Source organism: Pantherophis guttatus, chromosome 2 (assembly GCF_059756535.1).
Source record: "Pantherophis guttatus breed Tessera chromosome 2, ASM5975653v1, whole genome shotgun sequence".
NCBI lineage: Eukaryota > Metazoa > Chordata > Lepidosauria > Squamata > Colubridae > Pantherophis > Pantherophis guttatus.
The window spans coordinates 117,044,571-117,063,272 of record NC_142064.1 but is presented as its reverse complement, the minus strand read 5'-3'; the positions used below and the strand labels follow the sequence as shown (position 1 = coordinate 117,063,272).

At 40.6% G+C, this 18,702-nt stretch overlaps 2 protein-coding genes across 4 annotated transcripts in view; one reads left to right on the top strand and one right to left on the bottom strand.

The window, feature by feature from the left end:
* The window catches only part of KIF17 (kinesin family member 17), a 35,980-nt gene extending 28,510 nt beyond the window's left edge, over nt 1-7,470 (bottom strand). Inside the window, exons 1-4 of the mRNA XM_034434304.2 lie at nt 5,558-7,470; nt 4,333-4,479; nt 2,649-2,750; nt 703-892 (exon numbers count right to left, since the gene is read on the bottom strand). Coding sequence (XP_034290195.2) covers nt 703-892; nt 2,649-2,750; nt 4,333-4,479; nt 5,558-5,788 — 670 coding nt within the window. The 5' untranslated portion in view covers nt 5,789-7,470. The remainder of the gene's footprint in view (nt 1-702; nt 893-2,648; nt 2,751-4,332; nt 4,480-5,557) is intronic.
* A 686-nt stretch (nt 7,471-8,156) lies between these two features.
* PPAN (peter pan homolog) lies at nt 8,157-18,301 on the top strand. Of its 3 annotated transcripts, none has more exons than XM_034434305.2 (12): nt 8,157-8,557; nt 9,331-9,501; nt 10,021-10,122; nt 11,301-11,351; nt 11,850-12,020; nt 12,955-13,031; nt 14,262-14,369; nt 14,688-14,811; nt 15,339-15,417; nt 16,811-16,940; nt 17,090-17,250; nt 17,807-18,301. In XM_034434305.2, the coding sequence occupies exons 1-12, from the start codon at nt 8,378-8,380 to the stop codon at nt 18,229-18,231; spliced, it is 1,779 nt and encodes a 592-aa protein (XP_034290196.2). In that variant the 5' UTR covers nt 8,157-8,377; the 3' UTR covers nt 18,232-18,301. The 3 variants fall into 3 exon arrangements, with proteins under 3 accessions (XP_034290196.2, XP_087744732.1, XP_034290197.2); XM_087888606.1 differs by having other exon boundaries at nt 8,467-8,576; XM_034434306.2 differs by having other exon boundaries at nt 8,479-8,631.
* Nucleotides 18,302-18,702: the final 401 nt, after the last annotated feature.

Sequence of the window (18,702 nt, the reverse complement as noted above, 5' to 3'; positions counted from 1 at the left end):
TCCTCTATTACAATGTTCCTCTACATTAAAATGTATAAGGGAAATGTTTTTATTTTTTATTTATTTATTTTAAACATTTATATGGCTGTCCAACTCAACCAATGTGACTCTGGGAAGTATAGAACAAAAATGAGCATTAAACAAGATTTTTAAAAAAGTTACATATCATTAAAAATAACTCAGATGTGTGAAATGGCAAACTGAGCAGCTTGTGCTTCAAAAAGTTAAGTTAAAATATGATATTGTTTCCTTGGTAACACACATCAGCCAAAGTGATTTTGATTTAGTATTACATGTGAATTATGTTTCTACTAGTTGTTCAACAAACTATGATTAAAATGAATTTTGCCTTAACTATGTGAAACAAATGATAACCTGACTAGGAATAAATGACATGAAGCAGCTATGCACAATCATCTATGATAGTATCAGAGAACCAGGAGCATGATTTTAAGATTTGTAATCAATAATCTCCATAAAGATTTCATATGTTCCACTATGCAATATCCTTATAGGTAGCTGTTACTGCTTAGAAGAAAATGGTCTTGTGGCAGCCCAACCTTTATACAACTTCCACAGATCAATTGTGGAGCAATTAAATTTTCTTTTGATTCTTCTCTCCCTGATTCACCAACAGTGATCCAGAACTCTGCTTTATGCAATCCCAACCCACCTCCTTACCCATCTACATTTCATTTTTACCTACAACGTAGATTTCCATATTGATGGTGAAGATAGAATGGGAACGGGAGGAGTCCTTGTTCATCAAGGTATAGCCCACCGCACGATTTTTCCAGCCTGTCTCCATGATGCGCTCGCACTGGGTGATACTATGTACTGTGTGCTGTGAAAGACCCTTCACATACACCCCTTTCTCTGGATGCTCTTTCAGCTGCAAGGAGGGTCAACAATTACAATGAAGACTGCAGAGAACTGTATAGACTAAGAAGTGGCCAGAAGCTGTTTTGTCAAGTATTAGGGCAGTAATCAGGTGTTCAGGCAACTGGATATTTTGGATCCAGAATACAATAAGCACAAAGTGAATAAAGGGATTTAGGTTTTATTATTAGCTCAAGCATAACATAAAAAAGCACATATACCAAGCAAGGTGATATTCAACTCTCTTATAAGCTACCAGGAGCTCCAGCAGAGATATTCCAAGAGTGTCCAGTTTTCACAATACCACACTACTGGGTTTCATGTGGAAACCAACAACAAACAAACAACAACTCCTCCAAAGCTTGGCACTTTGACTTCATGGCCTTGCCATGGTCGGGAGACTGCAGGACCTGCCCGGGACATGATTCTGGGATGGGAATTGAATGTCTGAGATTTTCAAGGTGGGAAAAGCTTTGAAGCTACACAAAGATCCCCCACCTCTTCACCTTCGTTCAGTCAGCAAGAGTGAAAAACAAACAGGCTAGCTCAAAATGAGCTCTGCACTTTTAGACTATTTTTTTTTTAGGGAGGAGAAATCAAAGCAAGTCACCAAACTCCTCAAAATAACAGTGGTCTTCCACACTGCCACTAGAGGCTCAAGGAGTAGGAAGGAAGATCTTGAATATACAATACAGTATAGTATAATGGTGCTTTACTACTACTGAATATCCGAAGGGATAAATTCTCCTTTCTTATGTAAGTTTATTAAATCATTTAAAAACAAAGGCAAAAACTAATACAACTAATATCATGTAAGGAAAAGAAAAAGAAATCAAGGAAAGTGCAAGAAAGAAAGAAAAAGTAAAAGAAAAATAGAAAAAAGACACAAAAAAGTGGTTTCTGATCTTTTTTACAGCTGTTACAAGTACAATTGTAGTTTTATCTCTTTCTCTAAGTTACATCGTGACTCTTCTTTCAATATCTCATCTAATCATCTAAATCCGTGATGGCGAATCTATGGAACGTGTGCCACAGATTGCATACAGTGCCCTCTCTGTGGTCATGTGAGCTGTCGCCCCAGTTCAGCTCTGGTGCGCATGCGCACACGGCTCCCACCAGCCAGCTAATCATCGGGTCTCTGCGTGCATGCATAGGGCGCATCCACGGGGCTGCACACACATTACATTTTGGGGGTTCAGGTGCACGCATGCACATTCATGGGCGCGCACACATGCTTTGGGCACTCGGTCCAGAAAAGGTTAGCCATAACTGATTTTAATGATAAGTTCATTTTTTTTTTATTTTACACAAAAGTCTATAAGGGGTTTTTAGTCAGCAATAAACATAGATATTGTCGTTTCTCTAACCAACATGTCAATTTGTCCATATCAGCAAGTTGTTTTATCTTCACTAACCATTTCCGCATTTTAGGAAAACATACATCAACATAGATACGCAGAAATCTGGTCTATCTTGATTTTAACTGATGGGGAGAGATATCAGAACCCAGAATGTTCAAGAATTTGTCCCTTCAGAACGGAGAAATTGATCACCCTGATATATATTGCTTAATTCAATGTGTTACTTATTTGCCTAACCTGTCTGATCTTTGATTTCATGTCACTAATAATTTTTTTATTGTATAACATACATTCTTGACATAGTTTCTTTTGCTCATACTGAATTGTCAGAGCTTAAATTTCTGGCATTGTTGGGTTGTTTGACTTACTTCATACTAAGTTCTTGCCCTGTTAGTCTGTTGTCCTCACCTCCAGTTTCTGCTTGGTGTTTGGACCCAGGAGGTCTCTGATTTCTTCATTATAGATCTCCAGGTAAGAGGCTCTCACCAAAAACTTGGTGTTTTCTGCACACTATAAAAAAATAAAAGGAAAAAAATATTTCTTAGATTTCCAGTCTGAGAATTTATTTGGTGGGGGCAGGGGGATTTATTTCCCATAGGTCCATAGGTTGATCCTATTTTAATAAGATCTGAAACTGTTGTACTCCAACTATCTACAACTATGCACACAGGATGTCAAGAAAATGGCTTATAAATACACAATTATTAATACTACTTTCTTATTTATTCATGACTTATTCCAGTATTGCCAGGGTAACATACATTACTGTTACCTTCTAAAATATGTTAGCTCACACTGGGTGTGTGTGCATGTTTGGAAAAAATATTTTAAAGGAATCTTCAAAACTGTTGATATAGTTTGAACTCCCAATGTCTAATACAAAATCAGAATGTCTTCATCAATATGTTCTATCAAAATATACTGTAGGGAGGAAGTTCATTTATTAGAGCTCTTACCTTTTGCTATCATTGAAAAAATATCCTCATACCTTTAGTCACCATTTACTTCTAGAATTTTAATTACTTATTTTGTGTAGTGAATTGTGTAGTGCAACCCTAGTCCAAGGTGACTGAGGCAGAAAATCTAATTTCAAAGAAAAGGTATAAATAAAAGAGTAAAAAAATGATTTGGAAATGCACAAAAATATATTGGAAGAATATTTTTAATAAGTTGAAGCTCATCAACCATCTCTCAAGATGTAGTCCTTAAAATTTTGAAAATAAAAAAGAATAGCACCCACTGAGAATAAAATATGGAATACATGTCAAATAACAACATCTAAAGAGGATATTTCATGTGAACTAACATGGAGCAAAACCTTTCAGGAAGGTTTCTTATACACAAATACAAGAGCATGGTATAACATTCTTTGTTAGTTCTCTTTCAATAAGACCCGTACAAACGTCAGAAGTTACAGCTAAAATTGCTTGTTGAAGTGTATCATCATACAATGATTATTATTGTTGAAGTGTTTCATCATACAATGATTATTAGGGTTTGAGATTTATTTCTAATTTATGTTATCACAAATATCACTCAACATATTATATTATACAAACACACTCTTATATGTGTGTTATGTGTACAAACACAAACACATAATGCCACTGTTGACTTTAGGAGAATTGTATTATATCTGAGCCTTCTCTGTTGCATGAATGAGTTCAGTCATATTTGAGCAGAGTTATATGAATATCACTAGGGAACATCACTAATAAATAATAGTCTCTTTTATAAAAAGGAATTATATTAAATGTTACTAAATCTAACTTATGCTTGTGCTGTTCAGGATCTCTCTTTAATGTTTCTGCAGTGAAAGACTGGTAACACCTATCTGTAAGAGAGCAGATGGACTGGTTGGTCTATTAGATAGAATCTCAATATTATGCAGTGATGGAAATCGGCATACCCACGAGAAAATAAGAGCACATCAACCCACAGCAGCTAAACTATAATGGCTGAGATAAGCCAGTTTCTTAATGAGGCATACAAAGTTGTTGAATTGGAGTTTCTGGAAGAAGAAACACAGACGAGTCAGTTGCCTAAACGACAACTAGATACACTTTTGTACATTTTTTTATCAGTGATATACCTGCACGCTCTCAAACAAATGTTCAAAGGCTCTGGGAATGATACCCTTCTGGGAAGGTGGATCCAGAATCCCTTGCATGGTAAAGGATTTCCCACTGCCTGTCTGCCCATAGGCAAAAATGGTCCCATTATAGCCTTCTGTAACACCCTGAAAAAGAAGAAATCGATCAATCAGAATAACAATAAACAATTTGGACTTGTGTGTTTCTATCTCAGTATCTGTCCTGTCTTACTGGATCCTCTTTCTAGCAACCTCATCAGACACATAATTGCTTGACTAAACTTGTCCTAGAGCAGTGTTTCTCAATCTCAGTGAGTTTAAGACTTGTGGACTTCAATTCCCAAAATTCCCCAGCCAGCTGTCTGGGGAATTCTGGGAGTTGAAGTCCACAGGTCTTAAACTCGCTGAGGTTGAGAAACACTGTCATAGAGTTTCAGCAGCCTCTTCTTATAGAGACAGAAATGGAATCTGAAAACGTAAATTGAGAGGTCAACATTCAGGTCCATTATCTAAGCATCTTTGGACAGGTGTTTCAACAAAAATAAAGATGCAAATTAATAGGAAAATTATTCAGTGGCTTCCAGAAATATATCACCTAACTTCATGTAAATTCTACAACTGACAAATTTTAAACAAGCAGAATAGCATAGCTTACTCCAACCTGGAACTAGAATTCTCATTATCCTCAACAAGATTGGACAAAATTCTATATCGGAGTAAGAGGTGAAAGAACGAGAAAGTGTGAGGGAAAATAAACCTGATAATCTACCGGGGTAAAGAAGTAACATTTGCAGGCATATTTCTATCTGGGTACAGAAATTAAAGGGGACTATTTGTAAGTATTCATGTCCAAGGGTTTTTTTCTTGGAGATGACTGGGTAGGAGTTGACTGAGTTTAGGAGTTTATGTGACACAATTGATCAGGGAAAGTCAGTTTAACCTAAAACAAGCCAGGGACCATTTTAATTGAAAACTTTAACACAGTTGATTGGTTATCCCATTCTTGGCATAGTCAAGTATATTGTGCAGAACTAGACATAATGTAATTTCTGAACCATAGGTATAACTTAAAATGTTGGGTGTTCCCAGCCAATCTTAACCATATTGATCCAATTTAAATCATATTAATCCAGCCACAATTTACCATGATTTGCCTATACTTGCAATATTTATGTACTGTAATTAATTTGTTTGACACCAACAACATCTGATCACTTTCACTCACCTCTATCACTGGGTAGGCAATTTCATTGTAGATCTGTTCCGTATTGTGGTTCAAGTAATATGCCCCATCAAAAGTAAATTGTTTGGGAGGATCATCTTCAGCTGTAGGGTTCTGGATGAAGCACTGACCACGGGCACTGTCCATATTAATTACTACCTTGCAGCCAAGCTGTTTTTCACGTTCATTCAAAGGGCGGCAACGCACAATCACTTTCACTGCTTCTGAGGCCATGGCAAAAACTCATGAACTCTGGCTTGTTGGCGTGTGTGTGTGTGTGTGTGTGTGTGTGTGTGTGTGCGCACGCACTAGGTCAAATTAATTCTGGAGCATGAAGTTCCTACTCACTTCTGTGTATGTCAGGAGCAAAGTGATAAAAGAGGCAAGTTATAGGCAGCTGTTGTATTCAGATATAACTGGCCTTGGAATCTGGCTCATTTTGCCTGGCAGTGTAAGAATTGGAAAACAAATACTCCCTTACGGGTACAGTCAATGCAAAGAGATGTGCCTGAACAAGATTGGAAAAGGCAATGACCTTTCTAGAAAGAAGGGAGAACCAACATCAATTTAAAAATGTCAAGGATGGGGAAAAAACACCCCAAAGGCAATGTTGGGCCTGGATGGTAAAGGGGAATCCGAATTAAAGCGGCAGTTGATTTTCCGTGGTCTTGCTGTGAGAGAGGTAGTGATATGCTACAGCAGAACGTTCCAGGTTTCCATCTCCCACTAGGCTGTGAATTTGTACAGATTCTGGGGACAGTTTTCTATGGGACACACCTAGAACCCACTTATGACCTCACAATACCTCCTAGAGGCATAGAAGGCCAAGCAGTGGAAGGGAGGCATCCAGCAAATGATCTCTGCTTGTTTCATCCAAGGCTTTGATGCTGTAGCAGTGAAAGGAATACAGGGCCCCTCCACCGCTCTGACTGCAGCTGATCCAAAAATGGGCTTTCAGGCTCAGAAACCATGTAGCTTTGCTGCCCCCCGGCCCCCCAAAGAGACCTCAATGTTATTAGGGACTTTGAATTATGCCTGCATGGAAAGAGCACAGGGTTTCCTCAGGGAAGCTTGGAAGAAATTAGGCACTTTTCCTGATCAGTTTGACCCTAAGGATCACTAAGCACTGTGTCTCAGAAACAGGAATGTGGGAAGATGCATTAAGTCAAGTACAGTCCCATCTCAAGCCTGGTGCAATAGACCTAGCTCTTCCATCAACCGCTGCTCTTTGGCAGGATATCAAAACAGATAAATGGCAGTGGAAAGAATAAAACACCCCTTCGGAGTGCCACCTTGACTTTGGCAATCTGTGGTCAGAGAGTGAATGGAGAAGCTTTGGAGCAGAGTCAGAAAAATGGCATGAGACAAACACACAAAAGGGAACTATGCTAAGACATGTTCCAGTACCAAAGAAGTGCCTGGAAAGGTATTTCTGTTTTGCATGTAGGGCAGAGGGTTGGTGGCTTAAAAACCACTTCACCTCTATTGACCTGGGATGAACTGGGGGGGGGAGGGGGAAAGCAGAGACTACAACCTATTTATTATTTGAATGAAAAGGGGCAGAATGATGGATGAATGGATGAATGGGGAAGTTGAGGAAAGTTTAGCGAGTGCAACAGAGGTGCCCCTCGAAGTAGGAAGCGCAGGGAAGCAATGTTCCCTTTTAGAAGCGGGCAGAGCTTGCCATGCAAAAAACCTGCTGGCTGGTTGGGGGGGAGGTGAGAGAGAAAATGGGGCAGTGAAGGAGGGCAACACCCAGGGCGCGGCCTCTGTCCCCGGACCTTCCTTCCTCGTGCCCGCCTCTCACCGTCCCTTCCAGGCGGGTCCTGGCTTGCCCGCCTGCACCCTTGCCCGGCGCCACCGACTTCCAGCTTCTATTTGCAGGTTGCGGGGTTGCTGACGGCAGCGTCCCCGTTGCCTAGGATACTAGGGAGCATCGCTTCTGTCCCTGGGGCTGATCAGCGGGGCAACGGGCGGGGAATGTCGCGCAATTACTCTGCTGGTTCTGGGGAGGAAAAACAAAGTCTCCTGAAGACAAATTGCAAAGTGCGCGAGTTGTTAGGCTGTGGCAAAAGGGAGGAAAAGCTTTGTGGCGCTTTGAAGTTTCTCAGCATTATAGCGACAGAAACTTTCAAGGATCACACACCTCAATGAGTTAGACGCTTGGAGTATCATGCTGAGACAGGAGAATATGTGTGTGTGTGTGTGTGTGTGTGTGTGTAGAAATGGTAAAATCATAGGAAAAGCATACTATGGGCATATATATATATATATATATATATATATATATACCCACAGTATGCTTTTCCTATGATTTTACCATTTTTCTACCCTCACAATCATAGCTTCACCATTCTTCGTTTTTCAGCGTTCTGTTTGCGTTCACAAGCCTTGTCCCTTGGCTGTTTGTACCGGTAGTTGGTTTCTAAATGTAAAGGGATATTCAAATGTTTAATGCACCCCAGCTTAGAGCAAAAAAAAAAAAAAAAAAGACACATTCAAATTTTGTCGCTAGTTTATACCAGCGTCTACTTGGTCTCCAAAGATCCAGAAGGCAGGCACACACAAAATAGACCTCACTGTTTCCATTTAGTGGCGGTCTGGATTTTTGCAATGTAATTCTGGCTGGTCTAATTGACGCTGGGGAGAAGCACGCCTGCGGGTCAAATCATAGCTTTCATCATCATCATCATCATCATCCCTTAATTTTCCACAGCACCTTTCTCTAACTTAGTATGGGTGTTATTAAAAACGCCTGAGACATCATGGGTTATCTATCGAGATTCACCCATCACTTATTAAGCTACGCAAGAGACCCGCCGGATGATTATTTTGGTAGCACACACTGCTCGATTGGAAACCGGAACTCCTCATCTGGGGAGGCGGAGAGGAGGGGGGGAAAGCATTTCGGTGCACCAGAGACCGGAAGTGAGCGTGTCCCGCGTGGTCGCGGCCAGAGGAACCCCCGAGGAGGGCGCGAGCGTTATGGGGAGGCCCAGCAAAGTGAGGACCGGAGACGCGGGTGGAGAGTTCCTTGAAAGACTTTGGGAGATGTTGGATTTGGGGGCCCAACCCAGGTTTGGTGACGAGGGTGGGGAAAATGGAGAATGAGAGGGAAAAGGAGGCCGGGATGGGTTGCTGCGGCCGAATTGGGGAACGATAGAAGGACGAAGCAAGATTCGAAGTCTTAATCGGGAAAGGCCGATTAGCCAGTGATAAAAGATTTAGAAAACTCATTACTGGCCTGCTGCGAGATTGTTGTGATGCACCTGTCTATGCCCAAGAAAATGACATGGACGTGACTTATTTTGTGAGGAAGTAATAATTGTTCGTCCTTGATTGAAATCCCTCCTGATTATAAAGTTCCTCTGCTTCTTAATGTGAGGTTCTGAGGTATTTTTCCACGCATATTAATAGAACCGTTTCACCTAGTATCTCCCCCCCCCCAAAAAAACTGGCTTACTCTTCCTGATACCTGGGTAATTCCAAACAAATGGGCTGCAAATAATAGTGTAAAATTGCTTTTATGACCAGCTTGGTTTTGAAATAGTTAAAATTCCTTGCTGCTGTGGAGTTTTTTAGGGGGATATTCCATTATTGCATATTTTAGATTGTTAAGAAGAGTAGTGGGGGAAACCAGAGCAAACTTATCCTAGGAGGCTATGGAAAAGTACCCTGCAATAAGAAAGTAGATTTGATATGGAGGGGGATATTTGTTTTGCATATCTTGAACCCTACCAGTGTTATTCTTCATTCAATTCATTTTTCCGTTTCAGACTAAGAATCAAAAGAAGGAGCGAGCATCTGCCCAGCATCGATCTCAGGAGGAATATGGCTCTGTGCCTCACTCCTTTGTGTTTCATCGTGGTCGTATCGGCAAGAATATACAGCAACTCATCCAAGATGTTCGGCGAGTGATGGAGCCCTTTTCTGCTACCAGCCTCAAGGTGAAATAATTAAATTTCAGGCTACTGTGGTTTATGGGAATAATTGCTTTACAGGTAATGCTTGCTTAACAACCACAATTGGGACTGGAATGTCGATCGTTGATATTGGAGTCATTTTCTAAATTCCACTTGAACAGTTGAAAATAATACTTCCAAAAGCAAATATTAATTACATAGATTTACATGTTTATGGAAACAATCATGTTGTACAAAACATTTTCACGCTTTATTCAAGTTATAATTACTAGTGCTTGCATTTTATTTTCAAAGCAGACTATAAAATGAGGTGGGACAGCAGTTAAAAGCATGACAGGCTGTAAACAGGAGGAGGAAAACAACTTGGCTAAATATTGTAACATCACAAGGCAACTAGGCAGACCAATCTAATCTTCAGTCCGTTTTTGCAGTGCTATTTACTTCTAATAATGAAGTAAAATTTAAATATATTTTATCCTAGATTTTGTCCCCAAAACATGCCAGACGGTGGAATGGCCCTAGTCACAGTTGTGTCTTTTTTAGGTACGGAAGAAGAATTCTTTGAAAGATTTTGTGACAATAGCTGGACCTCTGGGTGTGACTCATTTCCTGGTCTTCACAAAAAACCCCACCAGCATCAACCTTGTAAGTGATATATTAAGGAAAAGTTCTTTTTAAAGAACCTATGACCCTGGTTGTCTAGGCTAACTGGTCTAATTTGGGCCTCTGTTCAATTATGTATTTTGGAGCGGATTTGGAGCATGTTCTGACCTGGCACATAGGTTCAATTTTCATGCAATACTGTTACATCTTGTTGCCACCCAGTGTGAAGAGGAGATACACCTACATCTCCCTGGTTGGTGTGGCAGATCAGCCCTGTTATATCTAGGTAAAATAGTAAAAAAAGAAAGCTTCACTGTCATTAATCGTCTTCTTGAATCAATCAGGATAAAATTTTATAGCTTCTGATAAATGAGCAGCAAAAAGACCTCGGAGCTGTGGTAAAATAGTTTCATGACAAGTATGTACATGAGGATATATGCAACATTCGGGACTTTGCTTTTTAAAAAGGCAAATAATAGGTGACTTGCAATATAAAAAGAAACGCCCTTATTTAATTAAACATACCAAATGCACACTATTTTATTATATTCATTCATACATAACTTGCATCTAATGAGCAGATGATTTTGAAGTCACAAGTTACACTAGGTCTTTAATCTATTAAATTGGGATGCTGCGCCAGCCACAACTTGAAGAACTGCTTGTAAATCCTTCTTTTCAGCACTGTCATAACTTTAAATAGTTGCTGAGTCAGCAGTTGGTGAGAACTATCTGTAATCATATTAATATTGGAGGAAATGCTGAATATGGTGAAATATGAGCAGGAAGACACTGCTCATTTTTCTGCTTTGGGGCTTCCTAAGACATTCAGATGGCAACAGTGGTGAAGAAATAAAATTGTTGAACCAAACATATTTAACAATCACTATTACATTGTTTGAAGACTCCTGCTTTTACAGTGGTTGAATGTTAAGCATGTTTCTTCCTGGAACAGTTTTTAAATTTCTTTAACCAGTGAATTATCTTAATTCTGTCTGCTTATCAGGTGCAAATGATGACAATTGTCTTGCTGATTTAATTCTGTGATTCTTATTTCAAAGTAAACGCACTGATGCATCTGTATAAAGAATTTCCATACTATTGGAAATTAAACAGAAGTAAGATCTATAAACTTAGTGTTAGGGCCTGCTTTAAGCTGCTGAATCCTGCAATGTTAGTACTTGGGAGTTAATGCTCCTTCCTGGTGATTTCTCTCTTAGAGACTCCTGCGCCTCCCTGGTGGACCAACACTGACCTTCAGAGTCACTCAGGTACCAGAAGGATTATATTATCTACAATGGGATAAACTGAGTAGATTTAAAACTGTCTCTAATTTGTCTTGGAAGGAGATGCTATGTTTATGATTTTAACTGCTTGTGGTTCCTATGGATAGTATACAGAATCACAGATTGTTCCTTAGTATGTTTGTTGTGTGCTTGGGTACAGAGTAGTTCTTATTCTTTTCTTCCTCCTCTCCTTCCTTTTGTAACAAAATAATTGAAATTTGAAAGCTTTGTGTATTCATATAGATTGACCTTGCATAATTTATTTTCTATAAGTTATTCTGGCCACTGCTGCACATTGTCATCTGGTTTCTAAGATTTCATAAAGAGGACCCCATATATTTTCAAACTCCCACTTACTAGCATGAAGAATACAGACTAGGTTGTTTTAAATAAAAGCTGAGATCTGAGGCAGTCCTCAAAATAGTGACATTCCCTCTAAAAAGAATGTATGCCTCACTTGTTTGTGTTTGTTGTTTGCAACAGTATTCACTCATCAAAGATGTTGTGTCATCTCTGAAGCGACATCGGATGCATGAACAACAGTTTACCCATCCTCCTCTCCTAGTGCTGAACAACTTTGGCATTGAGGGCATGCACATCAAGGTCATGGCCACTATGTTCCAGAACATGTTTCCCTCCATCAATGTTCACAAAGTAAGTATATTCAAGCTTGGAGATTGGGAAGCTAATTAGATGATTAGTTTGCTGCTCAGACTCCTCTGGTCTGATTCCTGCCCTTGTGATAACTTTGCTGCCTAAAAATTGACATGGGGGATAGAACTAAATCTCATCCAGAAGGACCTCATCCCTCTAATAGGCATAGAGCAGTGATAGGTGAAACCTAATTTTGGCATAATTATTTAAGATACGGTTCAACTTCTTGGGGATAATTTTGATCCAGATGCAAGTGATGATAGCGTATCTTGGATGACAGTTCTCTGTGATTTCTTTCCAAAGTAAACGCACTGATGCATCATCCCTTTATCACCCATTTTGCTGGGTGTTTGGTGTTTCTACTACTGAGTCCTTGTTACCTTTGGAGTACAAGTTTTATAAATGCAGAAATGGAAGAGGGTTATTTAGTTTTGAATCTTTCTTCTCCTCCTCCTCTTCCCAAGTTGAATGTAGTTCCCCCTTTGAGTTGCACAGATATTGTTCAAATATATTTAGTGGTCGTCTCTAACTCTGGACCGGAGCGGGGAGACATAGGATAAAGCTCATTCCCACTGCTTGGTTTAAATACGGTGTTAGTCAACACGGAAATAAAATTGCTTTTTGAGAACCTGGAGTTGAAAACTATGGAGATAGGATGCTCCAGAAACATTTTCAAAAATGTTCAGTGAAAAAAATAAGAGATTTCCAAGTTTTCCTCTATCCCCCCCTCCCAGAAATTTTTAAATCAGTGATATTTTAGAATTGGATATAAGAATTCTTGGGCTTGGAAGTTCGATCATTGGGAAGTAGTTTGAGTACTGGTTGTTGGCAGCTGGAAGATCTTAATCTCGGGTTGCTTTTCAATAAAGGGCTGGAGCCCTATTCTGAACCCTCAATCTCACCATATGTGCTTTTCTTTTTCCCTACCTATCAGGTCAGTTTAAATACCATCAAACGCTGTGTCCTGGTCAATTACAATCCTGACACCCAGATAATGGAATTCCGTCACTAGTAAGTAGGTTTTAATTTCTGCTCTGTGCCACTCGTTTCTGATGGTTTGAAATAGATTCCTGATGTGAAATATGTTGTATTCATATTCATTAAAATGCTCACAATTCTACAGTGCAACATGAGAAAAGAGGACTTTGCAGGGTCTTCAGTACTATTTGGTAAGCTGGAAGCTGAGGGAACCTATGTTTCCTTTGTTAGTTTCATGCTACCTCTGGGTTCCTGTCCCACACCAGCTCTCCCTAACTTGGGAGATGTTATAGTTATAGATCAGTGTATGGAGGCAAGGCTTTCCTTCTGTCCACAGTGGCTCTAACATGACTGCGGATTCCATTGCAGACACAAACAAGGTCCTGTCTAAGCTGGATGCAGGTGATGAGAGTATAGTCTGCTGATGTGTCTCTGATCTTATATTTCAGTAAACGCTCTGATGTGTCCAAGCCAGTTAGAAATGGATTTTTTTTAATGATGGCGGGTGCAATGTTTTCTCCAATGAGCTCAGAAATCTTTCCTCTTTTTATCATACAAACCCAGAATTCCCCTAAAAAGTCAACAAAACAAAGAAGGAAACTCATCAAAATATTTGTGTCTGAATTACTAACTAGTACCTGTTCCTTAACATTTAAGGCAGTTTACTGAACAATATAAATAGTAAGTAAATGGGAAAGAAAGTGAGATAACTATCTCAGATGACCCAGTCACATTGAGAACCACATCAGTTAGAAAACTTAACCAACAGTGGGGTGGTTCATTAGATGAAGTCAGAGAGCTATATAGGTTCTTGGGTTCTCCACTTATGGCTGAAGGGTTTTATTTATTTCAGAGTTTGTATATACATTGTTGCTTGTTAATATGAAGACAAGAATAGACCTTCCTGATGTGCTATGTAATCCTCTCTTGTCTTCCATAATGCTGGTAATTAAACCATTAATTTAATATTGATTGCCTTTCCCCGCCTTATACACTAGATGTGTTGGATTGTAACTCCCAGAATTTCCAGTTGGCATGGCTATTAGCAATTGTAGAGCAACACGTCTAACATCCACATCAGTTTGGGGATCTACTCTAATCGTGGTTCTCAAGCTCCTTTCTCAGGCCTGATACCATAGAACCTTCATTTGGAGAGATATCAGGGCTACCTCTCCTCCTGTGTCCCCCCACTGTCCCAACACAGTTGTAGTGAAATGTGCTTTTTTTCCCTGATGAAATCTGCTCATTTCCTGTATTTTGTAGCAGCCTGAAAGTAGTGCCAGTGGGCATGAGCAAAGGGTTGAAGAAGCTCCTGCAAGAGAAATTTCCTAACATGAACCGCCTGGATGACATCAGCGAATTGTTGGTCAGGTGAGAAAGAGAAAGCTGTTTACCTGCTCCTTCCTTCTAGAATTTAGCTTCCTTTTGAAACCTGGGGGAATTCTGCAGAGGTGTGAGAAGGGATGGTTTGAAGGCAGGGCTGGGGTTGGGTCTTCATTTTACAGTATGTGCACTCATTTGCTCAACCAATCCTACCCCTTCCCCTCCCAACTCCAGTCAGTACCATGCTGACTGAGATTGGTGGGGTTTGTAGTCTTAATACATCCCAGAGTGGCAATTATTTTAAGTGCTGATGATAGTCATGCTAGAAAGAACAAAAATGTGTTGTTTTGTTGCCCTGACCTGCAGAGACATCAATCTCTCTGAAAGTGAAGCTGAGCAAGATGGCAGTCACAATATCACAGAGCTGCCTCAGGCCTGCGCTGGCCGTGGGAACATGAAGGCCCAGCAGAGTGCAGTCCGACTCACTGAGGTCAGTGAGGAATGTGGTACTTGAGAGTTGGGTGAGAGTGTTAAAAGACTGGAAATGCTTTATGGACTTTTCACTGAAAATAAAAAGGGATAATAAATGGATGTGACTGAAAAAAGACTAAGTAAAAAATTGAAGGGATTCTTTTGTAAAACCAAAGAGGGAGGAAGGATGATGAATTTATTTATAACGGTTGAAAAGAAGGTCAAAGCTGCTTAGTTTTTCTCATTCTTTATTTTCTTTCTAGGTTTTGCTTTTTGCTCTTTATATTTTTTTTCCCTTTACATTAGTCTTTTACTTATGTAAAAATTCTTAATGATTTTACTAAAAAAACGTTGGATGAACAAGGATGTAGCATGGGGCCAGGTATAGCAGAAAACAGCTCTTCTGCTTCTCCAGATGATTTGCTCTGATCATTTGGCTTTGCAATGTCCCCCACCCCCACCTGAGAGCTGCAGCCTTTCTTCCTTTCTGCTCAAGATGCCTGAATTTGAATTTCTGTGTCACTTTTGTGTTGTCTCCGTGTCCAGATTGGTCCTCGCATGACATTGCAGCTCATCAAGGTGGAAGAAGGACTAGGTCAAGGCAATGTACTCTACCATAGCTTCAGTAAGTATTGTGGCTCTTCTGTTTTAGTTCTGTTGAAGAGCAGAACCAGAGTATTGATAGAGGCATATTAAAGAACACTCCTCCTATGGTGGTGTACTGTATGATAATTGGAGGATAGTGTGATTAGTCCACTACTGTTGCAAACATTTCTCCTTTTTTGCAAGACTCTTCTCACCTGGAGCAAAAGTTTTGAGGAGATCAGTGTTGTGCTTTGGAGGAACTGATGAACGTATATCATAAACCTGTTTTAAGAAACCTGAGAGGACTAGCCTTGGATGTTTGCACTTTTCAAAGCTGTGCGTATGAGGGAGAACTGAACCCACTGGCTAAGAACAGCTTAATTACCTCTTGCACACCTGGATCTAATAACCTAGGCCTCCAAAACATTCAAGGCCAAATTCAGTGTTATAGCCCCCCTGCACTTTGTAGTTTAAAACAGGTCCACTGCTTGATCACTTTCAACCTGGAAGAAAATGTAATTTAAAGGGTTGCAAAGTTTTAGGCAGATGCAGTTGGGGTGTGGATGTTGTGGATGTATACTACCGTGTTTCCCTGAAAAGAAAACCACCCCCCGAAAATAAGCCCGCCTTGAAAATATTTAAACGCATGCACAGCCGGTCCCCGCCATTTCCTCTGGTTAGGGTTAGGGAGACAGAGCTGGAAATCAGGTAAGATGGCAAGACGATCCCTGTCTCGCTCCACGCACCCCAAAATAATAAGACCTCCCCGAAAATAAGGCCAAGCGCTTATTTTGGGGTTCAAAAAATATAAGGATCTTATTTTTGGGGAAACACGGTATATCTTTAAGAAAATGCCATCTGTGGCACAGCTAGTTTTATGCAAGTACATTAATCGAATCTTAGAGTTGGACAGAGTGATCTAGGCCATCAAGCACCAATTTGCAATACTGCAATACTTGCAGCACAAGTATCCTGATTAAACAATCCCAGACAAATCGTTTCTAACCGATTTGTATATAGATACTGAAGACTCTTCCACTACTACACCTCTGGCTAGTTGAGCTACTCTATAAAGAACACTTGCTGTGTCATTTCCAGGTTGGGCAAATAAAACTCTTCCTGAAACACTACAGAATTAGTGCGCTATCAGTCAATATAATGAATTAGATGAATGAATGATCTACCATTGCAAGGTGGCTCCCTTTCTTCCTTTAAATAGATCCTCCCTTTCAGCAGTCAAAACATTTCTGAGACTTAACTCAGTTTTTGCAGTGTGTATTGCTGCTCATCATGGCAAATAGGTTTTACCTGCCCCCTTGGGTGCCTCAAGGCCCACATAAGTGAATGTAAGGGGAAGCTAACGATCTGACCTTAGTGGCTCTTCCCTGTGCGTTGGTGCATTCCATTGGTTAATGTCCTGTGCTTTCTCCCAGTTCACAAGACTAAAGAAGAGATCCAAGAAGCCCTGGCCAGAAAAGAAGAAAAACTGCAACTCAAGGCTCAACGGCGCCAGAAGCAAGAGGCAGATGTGGCCCACAAAAAAGCACTAAAGCAAGCTCATCGGTAAGAGGCGGGAAGAGCAGGCACCCAAGCCAGAAAAGCTGCTTTTCCAGGCGTATGTTTCTCCAGAGCCTAAGTGGGAGCAGGGAATGTCCCTTTGGATTGAGAAGATTGACACTCTGGGCACTCATGGAAATTATTTTCGGCTACAGGAAGAAAAGTCTGGCAGGGATGAAGAGGAAGACGGACCAAGCAGTAGGAGGAGACAGTGATGCTGAGGACCCTGGAATGCAGGGGCAGCAAAATGTAGACGAGCCCTCCGATGATGATGTGGAATACTACCGCCAGGAAGTTGGGGAGGAACCGGATGAAGGTCAGTGCCTATTTAGTAGGTTTTTTAATTAAAACAATTTGTAGGTGGGCATAGTTGCTCACAACCTGAACCCTGGTTCTCTAAAGTAACCCTCTGATGCATCTGTCCTGGAGAAGAAGGAGGAGCGTGTGCTTTCTCAGCTCAATTGGGACTAGCAGTCATTGTTAAGATCTGAGCCAAGAAGCAGCATCATTCCTTTTGGCAAATTCACATTTGATCCTCAGCAAGAGCTGCTGCCATGGCAATTTTAACTGTAGGTGTCCAGTCCTTTCTCTTCTCTCATGGAGCAAATACAGGTGCAGGAGGGAGAATTTGGGGAGGGCTAGATTTTCCAACAATCCCATACCAAGCTTTCCTCCTGGTTCTCATAATGCTAAAAGCTGTGTCGTTTTTCTGAAGCTGTTTTTCCTCTTTCTGGGTGGGCTGTGACTTCCTACTTGAAGACTTTACGATCTAAATTGTTACTGGCTTAAGGTCATTCTTAAAAAAAGAAAAGTTCCGAGTATAAAAATGACTCTTCTTAACTGCTGCTTTTATTGTGCTCCACTCTTTCTAGACTTGTTCCCACAAAGCACAAAGAGAAAACGAAGGCTCAGCCAATCCACCACTCCCAAGAAAAAATGCAAATACATGCATTCAGTGCGAGATCAGAGTCAAGAGCATACGGGGCCCAAAACCACAATGAAACACAAGAAAGCTTCACAGCCTGGTGGTCAGAGGCAGCCACAAAGAGGCACTCCTCAAAACCGCCAGGGGAAGCTGAGCCAGCAGCAGAGGAATACAAGGCAGCACAGGAAGCCACAGAATGTAAAGCAGAAGCAACCCCGGGCTGCAGGACAGCCAAGAGGCAAAAAACAGACTGGCTTTAGGCCTCCAGGATCACGATGGCAGGGAAAATCTAGACTGGGGCAGAAGCAGGCCTTCAAAGGAAAAAGCAACTTCCGAAAAGCAAGGCATTCAAGGAAGCAAAAGTCAGCATAATGTCCCGAAACACTTGCGTAATCTTTGTGATGTACTGGTTGTTTTATAAAATATATATTGACTTCCACAATCTGCCTCCTCTTCTTTTTGGGTTGGACTTGTATATGCTTTGATGTGGGGTTGGTTGGAAGTGCCAGAAAAGGAAAAGGCAGTTGATCAAACTTTTTTTAAGAGGACTTGAGCACTTTGGAAGGAGATGAAATAAGAAGCAGATGGCCATTTCTTTTGAGGGTTAAAATTTCTCTACTGCAATGCAGCAGGTTTCTAAGAAAATAGTTTCCGTTTGATAATGTAGAACAAAAGTGGCAAAAATGGATATATCTCTACCTGCCGATTTTAATCCGCAGGATTCTTTTCTTTAGCAATAATACTCTACACTTTTAAATTCCTGGTTCTCCCACAGAGGTTTTCAAAAGATACCAAATATTTGGCTTCCTTGTGGGCAGCTGCAGCTCTTCATAAAAAGAATAA

Coding starts and splice junctions, on each gene's coding strand:
- PPAN (XM_034434305.2), top strand. CDS start 8,378: ATGATTATTTTGGTAGCACACACTGCTCGATTGGAAACCGGAACTCCT. Junction 10,123..11,300: donor ACCCCACCAGCATCAACCTT/GTAAGTGATATA, acceptor TTTCTCTCTTAG/AGACTCCTGCGCCTCCCTGG. Junction 16,941..17,089: donor GCACTAAAGCAAGCTCATCG/GTAAGAGGCGGG, acceptor TTTCGGCTACAG/GAAGAAAAGTCTGGCAGGGA.